Source organism: Nannochloropsis gaditana, assembly GCF_000240725.1.
Source record: "Nannochloropsis gaditana CCMP526 unplaced genomic scaffold scaffold449, whole genome shotgun sequence".
NCBI lineage: Eukaryota > Eustigmatophyceae > Eustigmatales > Monodopsidaceae > Microchloropsis > Microchloropsis gaditana.
In genome coordinates, this window is record NW_005803504.1 from 708 (window position 1) to 10247 (window position 9540).

At 53.8% G+C, this 9540-nt stretch overlaps 2 protein-coding genes across 2 annotated transcripts; both read left to right on the plus strand.

The window, feature by feature from the left end:
- Positions 1–4541: 4541 nt before the first annotated feature.
- Positions 4542–6988, plus strand: RFBB (dTDP-glucose 4,6-dehydratase). The gene is made up of 6 exons (XM_005854599.1): positions 4542–4668; positions 4748–4799; positions 5024–5374; positions 5528–5746; positions 5839–6022; positions 6170–6988. The coding sequence occupies exons 1-6, from the start codon at positions 4580–4582 to the stop codon at positions 6349–6351; spliced, it is 1077 nt and encodes a 358-aa protein (XP_005854661.1). The 5' UTR covers positions 4542–4579; the 3' UTR covers positions 6352–6988.
- Positions 6989–7529: 541 nt separating this feature from the next.
- Positions 7530–8655, plus strand: NGA_0209301 (short-chain dehydrogenase; the record flags this gene model as incomplete). Its single annotated transcript, XM_005854603.1, has 2 exons — positions 7530–8473; positions 8619–8655. 2 exons carry the CDS (start codon positions 7530–7532, stop codon positions 8653–8655), a joined length of 981 nt encoding a protein of 326 aa, XP_005854665.1.
- Positions 8656–9540: the final 885 nt, after the last annotated feature.

Here is a 9540-nt window from a genome sequence, read left to right on the forward strand (position 1 = left end):
GGAAAGAAGGACATAATAACGTAGCGATTGTACATCTCCGTGTAAAGTTTCTTTCCGGATGGGCCGATACTTCAAGAAGAAGCAACGAAAGACGATAATGCTGATCCATCTAACGCGTAATCTGTTTTGTTATTTTAATTCTGCATTCGAGGAAGCGCAGATAATTGCCACACTTTTCTCTTATGAACGGGATGCAGATTCATAGGCTTCAGTCACAGCGCTTTGTAAGGACGAGTTACACCGCATCGTCAGTGTGACTATTTTTTCAGCTGCCTACACTGTGTTCTCACAAAGCCGTACGCCCCTCTAGGAATAAGAAACGACTCCCCTGACACCGTCAAATATCATGAGCCACATTTTGCAAGACTATGAGAGGCATCAACTGCGTATCGTGGTCGAGCTTCCTGAGCTTCGCAAAATAAGCGGAGGGCTCCTCACCGCGCGACAAGTTATGACTTATGCAGTCTGCGTGCAGTGTGGAAATTCAACGCAGAGTCCCTCTAAGTTCCCAAAGTATGGTGTTCGGCATCGCTACTCGGACTTTGAAGCCTTGTCTTTGCGGTTGCAACGCCGGTTTGGGGCTGAGGGAATGTTGATTCCGCCGTTGCCTCCAAAAAGCATCAGAAATAACAAGGACATGGACTTTATCAAGAGTCGCATGAATTGGCTGCAGTACTTCATGGACGGTATCGCGGCGTCTCCTTTTCTCTTCAACGACTTGCTCACCCAGAAATTCTTAACGCGCACCACCACGGGTGGGAATGACTCCATTGTAGCTCTCTTCGACGAAGGGTTAGGGGAAACCTTGCCTCATGCGTCATGTCCCCCGCTTTCCTCTGAGGAGTCACCGCCCGCTCCTCCTTCCACCTCCCTCACTCCTACTCACAACCGTGGCTATGTCCAGTGGACGGAATACCTCTCCTCTTTTGTACTGCCGCTGGAGCCGGAAGTCGTGATCGAGAAAGTGCGCGGTGAAATCGACACGGCGGAAAGCGCTGTGAGGGCGACCCTGGAAGCATACCAGGCTCTCGGTGAGGGCATCCGCCAATACGCAAAGGGCATACAAATCTTTAGTCAGAGCATGCATGTCCTCGCGGAGGGGGAAGGAAAGATCGAGAGCTTGAACGCCGTCGATACGTCCCACAAGGATACCTCCGAGGGAGATCAAGGCACAAGAGGCAGCTTTCATGCGGAAGAGCCCCATGTCGTCGCTTTCGCGCCTTTTCCCAGGTGGACGCCGATTCCAGCACTTGCATCTCAGGCCGCAAATATGTTTGCGGACACGGTTCCGGGCTACCAGGGGGTCCCCGAGCAAGCGGCCTACCTCTTCCTGGCCCGGCTGGAGTACGAGCTCGTTCGACTGCAGGCTCTCAAAGGCCTGGTGGCCGGACGTGAGGCGCTCCTTGCCTCCATCCTCAAGCTCCAAAAGAAGGTCCATCGCCTCCGACACGGCTCCGCCAGCCCTGCGGACCGGGAAGTCTACGAAGGGCGGTTGGCGACCGAGGAGGTAGCTCTCTACAAGTTTACCAAGGCCTTCCTCTGCTACACAGTCCCGCACACGGCCCGCGAACGGACCCAAAACCTGAACCGAGCGGTGGCCAATCTGGTCGCTCTCCAAACTTCGGCCGCCGCCGCGTCCTTAGCCCGTACACACAGCTTTTGGCGCGCCTGGGCTGGAGATTCGGAGGAGGTGGTGGAGGAGGCGAACGAAGTGGGGGGCAGGCTGCTCCTACCCCTCGTCCCCGCATTCGCATTGCCGGTGTTGAGCATGGAGAACAAAGGCCAGGAGGGTCCTTCTCAGCCAAACAGGGCACAGGCAGCGACAAAAGAGAGGCCGGGCGCCGCGCCGCGGGGTTCGGGCAGCTTTTTGCAGGAGCGAGCCCCGTCATCGTCTACTTCGGCCGCCATAGCATTGAAAGGTGCCAGAGGATCGAAAGGAACTGGTCTGGAAGCCCCCAAGACGGAGGACCCCAGCGATTGCATGACAGATCACGTTGCCCTGGCCCGGACAGCGGAGGCCGGAGGGAGCGACATTACCCACGCAGCTGAGGGAGCGAGGACGCCGAGAACCTAGGCACCGTGGGAGAGCGACGAGGAGGCCGCTAAACAGACCGAGGCTGAGACTGGCATGCCAGTGCTCTGAAGAGACGTGCGCCGGAAGGTGTTGGCTGCCACTGCTGGGAGGCGGGAAAGAAATTGCTCGGCTGTGTGTGTGTGTCCCACGGTGCAAGATGAAGGTGCCTCGAGAAGGCGCATAAAAATCTGCCTACGCCAGAGGAAGCCATCATTGACGGACTCTTCCTCGTCCGTTCACAGATTGTACATTTCTTTCATCTCGACACCCAAGAATTCACGTTCCTAACGACACTTCGAGCACGTCCCGGACCACGTCGGCCTCCAATGCAGGCCCCCCTTCCACTTCAAACAGAGCCAGCACGCTCATCACCTGCCCCGCCAAGGCCTCGGCGTCCTTGGTTTCCTTGTCCAACGCCCGGTAGTCCAACAAGCTGCGCAGGCCCGCCTTTTGGCTCTCCTCCCATGCCCACTCCGCCATCTCCAGAAGTCCTCCTCCATTGGCACCTGGACCGTCCCGAGCAGAGCACGTGGCTGCACTCATTCGAAGCAGCAATGCCTCGTTCCACGCCTCCCCACCCAGCTCACCCTGCTGCCTCCTATCAGCCAGGACGGCCAGGTACGAACGCAGGAGGACGGCAGTCAGTTGCGAGTACGTGGCAAGGGGGAAGAGAGGGGCGAGGCAACGCGCCAGGCTTTGTATGGGGGGGGCCTTCACCAAGCGCAACAAACGACCTGCCGCGACGCTGCCTTGGGCCAAATGCCTTCTCTTTGTCTCCCCTTTGTCGCTCCCTGCCGCCATTCCCAGGCCGCGACCCAGTTCCGAGGCGCCCCCGAGGATCAAGTCCGCCATGGCGTGGTTAGCCAGCACTCCCCGCACGGATCCGCACAGCAGGGCGTCAAAACATACCGACCAGGCTCCCAGGGCCATGGAGCGTTCCGCTTGGAGCGGCAGGGTGACCGTCAAGGTGGGGTCGACGATGGCGAGGTCGGGTGCCAGGTCGCGGGCGTGCATGGGCACCAAGGCCTCTTCGGCTTCGTACAGAGCCAGGCATTGGGGCCCGATGCCCCCTCCCCCTGCGCTGGCCGTGGTTGGGACCGTCACAACAGGCAAACGCTGGTCGGAAAGCTCTTTTTCCTTATGGAACACTCGGAGATAGTCTCGCGCACGTCCCTCGCCTGTACAAGCCAGGACAGCCATACCTTTGGCCAAATCCAACGCGCCCCCCCCCCGACCCCTATGATGGAGTGCGCTCCCATACGTTTAGCCATTTGTGCACCTTCATCCAAGGCTTGCGTTGTTGGGTATCGCTCCAGCATGGAGAATGTACCACATTCAATCCCTACGCCACGCAATCGGGCCAAAACCCGCTGCACGTGAGGATTTTCCGCCCTATCTGTAGGCGTGCTAACCACCACCGTTCGAGGGCCGATAAGACGTCGGTGCTTGACTCCAACCTCGTCCACGGCATTTTCATTGAGCTCTATTTGAGTCGTGGCGTGTTGGGGGCTATTATTCAGGGGCAGTAAAGCTTGAGACGAGGAGGAGCTACGTTTGACTTGAGGTCGATGGAGTTGGCATGCCGGACGACCGAACTGCGTTGCCAGTGCGAGCCTGTGACGCATGACCTGTGTGCGTCTGTCCAAATTAAAAAATAGTTGGATTTCATTTTTAGTAAAACATCCCCACATCTTTTAAGGAAAGCGATAATATAGGAAAGCGATAGTACTCGACCTCCCGCCCCTCACTTCCTGCGCCCCAAACCGGGGTGGTATCGCGGCGGTTTCGTAAATCATGCCATGGTGCAGAATCTCCTTACGTAACCTACCTATCCTAGATTCTATCAACACGTGTGCTCTCAACTTGTATTCCTCTCGTACCATGCGCAAGCTCCCTTTCACGAGCGCACACATCCTACAAGCCGCAACTCGACGTGGTTCCGATGTCGATGGAATGCGCGAAAGCTATGATTGTTTATTGGATTGTGCGACCTGATCGATCTTCTGTCGACAGAAAGCTCAGGAGGCAACGACTCCCCCGCGTGGCCGCCGTGTCTTTGGTGTGAGAAGTGAGGCCTTGACGAAAGAAAAGACACAACGCCATGCAAATTTTATGAGGATCAATGCGTCTTGGCATGTGTGTGTGGATTTCCTGTGCGTCGCAAGTCTTCGGTAGCGCAGCTGCGCACTGTCCGCAGCTCCGGCGTCCGAAAAGAGCGCGTCGTCGCCCTCATGCGTTCAATTTTGCGGTTTGAAATGGTCACTTTGTGACCGGCGCCGCTGCAATGCATGATGAGTATGCCAGGTCATGCATTGTTTGTGCTCTGACCTACACGTGGTCGGAACGCAGGTCTGACGGCGCGGTCCGCCAATGGTTTCTTATTTAAACTCGCTATGGGCTTTCGCCTCGACGGTCAGCAACCCCTTTCTGTCCATGTCCCACCATGCCCACACACACCTGCACACGCACATACAGTTACACCACCATCCGTGCATTAGTTTCATCATGAGCAACGGTAACGTTCATAATGGCAGCGCACCGGAGGCCGAGTATACACCAAAGAACATCCTAGTAACTGGAGGGGCCGGTTTCATGTAAGTTCCCCGGCAGTTTCTCTGATAAATCCCTGCGTACAAACTAACGCCACGGCTTACCTAAATTTCTTTGACACAGCGCCTCTCACGTCGTGCTACTTCTTGTCAAGAAGTTTCCCAAGTATAAAATCGTAAGTACCCTGTGTTTCTTTGCGATTTCCTGGTCCTCCCGGCTCCCTGCGCGATGTTTGAAAGCTGGCATGATAAGATGGGAAGGAATATTCCCACAAAGACATTAAGCTACGGGCTAATGATGAGACTACTCGTTAGGGTCGTAGGATAGCGTGGGGTATTGTCATCAGGCAAGTAACAAATCGATTTTTCATGGCGCCGCCTGCCTTTTCCACCATTTCAGGTCAACCTGGACCGACTGGACTACTGCTCCTGTCTGGAGAATCTGGACGAAATCAAGTACTACAAAAACTACAAGTTTGTCAAGGGCAACATCTGTTCCTCTGACCTCGTGAACTACGTACTTGAAGAGGAAGAGATTGACACGATCATGCACTTTGCGGCCCAGACCCACGTGGACAACAGCTTCGGCAACTCCTTCTCCTTCACGCAGAACAACATTCTGGGGACGCACGTCCTCTTGGAGAGCGCGAAAGTCCACAACATCAAGCGCTTTATCCACGTGTCCACGGACGAAGTGTACGGGGAGGGAGCGGCGGACCAAGAACCCATGTTCGAGGACCAAGTCTTAGAGGTGAGTGCAGTCCAAGAGGCGGGCAGGGAATGTGAAATCACGCGGCCCTGCTCGTGACTGGCATGGCTAGACATGCTTTTCGCCTCCATGCCCCCCTTTACCCGCGTTTGTGCGTATTCATTCTCAATCGATCTCGTTTGTTTGACCACACAGCCCACGAATCCTTACGCCGCGACCAAGGCGGGCGCCGAGTTTATTGCCAAGTCCTACTCTCGCTCTTTCAACCTCCCATTGATCATCACGCGCGGAAATAATGTCTACGGTCCCCACCAGTACCCGGAGAAACTCATCCCCAAGTTTGTCAACTTGCTGATGCGTGATAGGCCGGTGACGCTGCACGGGAACGGCCTCAATACCCGCAACTTCCTCTACGTGAGTCGCTCCCCCCAGCGTCCTCCCTCCTTCCTTTCCTCCCTCTCCCTCACCCACGCTCACGCCGCATCTCTGTCGCCGGTTTTGAACAGGTGGAGGACGTGGCGCGTGCGTTCGAAGTAATCCTGCACAGGGGTGTAACGGGCAAGATCTACAACATCGGGGGCACCCACGAGAAAGCGAACATCGAGGTCGCCAAGGACCTGATCCGGCTAATGGGCCACGGGAAGGAGGAGGAGAAGATGCTGCAGTTCGTCGAAGATCGAGCCTTCAACGGTAGGTTGTCCGAAATGCGTGTACCAAGGAGGTATGGCATGGCTGACATTACAGAGGCCGGGGGTTGCTCTGGGCCTTCTGCTGTCCCGATCGACGCGAGCGTCCCTGCATCCCTTCCCTGATACCCACTCGATTCCCTTTTTCCAGATTTGCGATACACGGTGAACAGCGAAGCCCTCAAGCAGTTGGGCTGGCGGGAGATTGTGTCGTGGGAGGACGGACTGCACAAAACGGTGGAGTGGTACAAGCAGCACACGGGCCGGTATGGGAACATTGACTGTGCCCTAGTGGCCCATCCCCGCTCTGGAGCGGTACACGAGTTTTCGTAGGCGAGACGACATCGGAAAGAGCTTAGACGTCCGAGAAGATGAGAAGGACTTGGTGTCGAGGGTATGTGTCTGTGTATAATATAGGAGGACCTTGCTTGGTCCGTGCCTGTTCCACCGAGATGCAAGGGAGAAAAGAGGCTGACGGTGGTCAAGGTGGCGTGAAGCCATGAATGAGAAGACATAGTGAATTAAGGCCAGAGGTATGTCTCTCGACCGCACGTGCGACCTGGGGGTAGTATTTCATGACATGGGGTTTATTTGGTGGGAATGTATCATGCACCCATTTATCGGTGTAGCGGAGTAGTAATCTAAGACGGAAGCGGCCAAAGTACCTGTGTTCAAGCCCATGCCAAAATATATTGGTTCAACGCGTCCACAAGATCTCTTCCAGTTAGTTCTACCTCGTGGCGCATAATATTTTGATGGATAAGATTTAGACGGTTTCATGCCAAGAGGAACGCCATAGCGACGAACGGAAGCATAAAGTTTTCAGCCGAAAGCAATGAAAAGAGGAGATATGTAGGAGGTTAGTGAGAAAATTTTATTGGGACGGTTAGCGCACCGTCCCATGTATGACGGAAGATGGTATCGATATTCAAGTTTCAAAGAACAATGAAAATTAGGCTCTTCAGAGGAACATATGCCCCGATTTCGGGTAATTCAGGGCGCTTTAGCGGCAAACTACGGTTTGTCTTACCTAGTTTCGACGGTAGCCTCGCACTTGCTTTATTAAAACTGTGTCCTAAATGCCCTGTCTGTGCAGGTTTCTGCGTGGTACTTCCCTTACCGAACGTGGGGGGGGGACGGGAGGTTAAACTCGGTCTTATCCGTTCTCAGGAGCCAAAATCTCCCGTTCGAAGTAAAAATGTGGTTTTTGAAAAATCAAGCCCCACTTTCTCTCAACTTGTGAATCTGGTTGATTGATAGATAGAATCAGCCAACTGATTTGACTCATGAGTGGATGAAGAAATTACCTTCTTATTAGATTGCCATAAAAACCCGATTTGTCTCTTGTTATTCCCTTTGGCGTTACACAGAACATGCTGACTCCTCTGCACTGGATCTGGAATGGACCTCTGGCCTTAGGATGGGTCACTTCATCGGCAATAGTATTTCCAATTTTGCGGAAAGTGGGTCTTGTTCCGGAGGCGAACAAGCTTGACTTCATCGCAAACGACATGCGGGGTAAGATTGTAATTGTCACGGGCAGTAACACAGGCATTGGCAGAGCTACCGCCCTTAACATATGTAAAATGGGCGCTACGGTGATTTTGGCCTGTCGGTCCATGGAACGGGCCAAGGCTGCACGTGATGAGATGCTTGAAGAACTCCACAGCCTGGATGCGGGGCACCGCTTTGACTTCCCCTTCGCGAGGAAAGGCACCCTCGTTTGCATGCGGTTGGACTTGGGAAGCTTCGCATCCATCAAAACCTTTGCAGAGGACTTTCTGGGGCGATATAAGCGGCTGGATGCATTAGTCCTGAATGCTGGGTTGGCCAACGGCTCCGGACGCACCAAAGAGGGATTCGAGATCATGTTCGGCACCAACTACCTCGGCCACTTTTACCTGACCAAGCTTTTGATGGATGTTGTAAAGGCTACTCCTGACTCCCGGATTGTCAGTGTATCCTCGCTCATGCACGAGTTCGGGTGTTTGGATTGGCAAGGAAGCTTGAGCGGGAATTATCGCGCTTTGAAAGACCGCATTTTCTCCAGCCGCTACAACGATTCCAAGCTGGCACTCGTCCTCATGACACTGGAATTACGACATCGCTTGAAAGGCACGTCCGTCCGAGCAATAGCTGTCTCTCCTGGTGCTGTTGCCAGTGATATATGGCGTAGTTTCCCACTCTGGTACAGGCGCTTGGTGCTCGACCCAGTTATGTCCCTGGCCTTTCTTTCCAATGAGCAAGGAAGCATACCCAGCGTTTACGCCGCAACCCATTCCAATGTCTCCGACGAGGATGAAGACGACGAGACGAATGTGCCGTATTTTCATCCGTATTGGTCACCGTCCCCCTCTTTCCTGATGCCCTGGGAGGTAATGGGCCCCTTCATAGGGTTCACGCGAGCGCGACCCCGCCTGCCGCGAAATGCGCGAGCTGTGGCCAAGGAACTATGGTATGAGAGCGAGAAGCAAGTGATACAACACACAAAAATATGATGAATGCTGGTATTTTATGCATATTCAGTCGCTTTCTGGCCTTGAAAGATAAGGTTTTAAGACCTTATCAGCGCGTTGTTTGCTTTATGATATCACTATTAGGTTATACCTCAATCTTATGGAGATCCCTTTTATTTAAACGGCCGTGGATCTCATTTATTCAATAGTTGAACATACATCCGCTTATGAAGAAGTCCCAATGGCAAATAAAAGTAAAATTTAAGCGGGAAAAAAAAAGCAGGCGGGCCGTTCTCCATCGCCTCCGTTTCCCCTCCGAGTCGGTCTGGCGTCATCGTCCTTTCCCTCCCTCCCACGACCAGTGTCTTGTCCATCGCATACACTCATTCAGACACTTGTACATGCCAATTTGCACATGTGACAGGGTACAATGTCTACGAAGGCTAGAAGTCTCGCGAGGAAAACGCTTTTCCTTTCATTACGTGAACGTGCTTGTGCAGGACTCAGGCAATGTAGTGCTGCCTACACAAAATCGCTAGGAACACCGATATCCCTTCTTTCGGGTCCAATTCAAGCCGCAAACAAGAGAAAACAAACGGTCTTCCCCCAATACCAGCGATGTACCTACCTGGGAAATTCCTCTCCTAATCCTGAAAGCTGCTATTCTTCTGAACGCACGCAATTAACAAACCATAAGAAGCGTGCAAGGGATGTTTCCACGAAGGAGTGTCCTACACAGGACAACCTTGATGAGCACCAAAATCAGCCCCCAGCGATTGATAATAGCGGCATAATAGAAGAGGGAGAGGAAGAGCACCGGCCGCCCACTGTGGCTGTGAAGGGATCGCAGATGAAGGGTGGGAACGTCGTGTGGAGAGCGTCGAGGCATCAATTGGCGGCATGCCACGCGGCAGTCGAGGAGCAAATGAGTGCTAACGAGAAATCGCACACTGCTGCTACGGAAAACAAAAGCTTGCATTCTCATGCTCAGTTCAAATCCTTAGGTGTCATAGAACCGGTACGTTTCTTAAAAAACCTTAGGTGTCGTAGAACCGGGGGGGGGGGG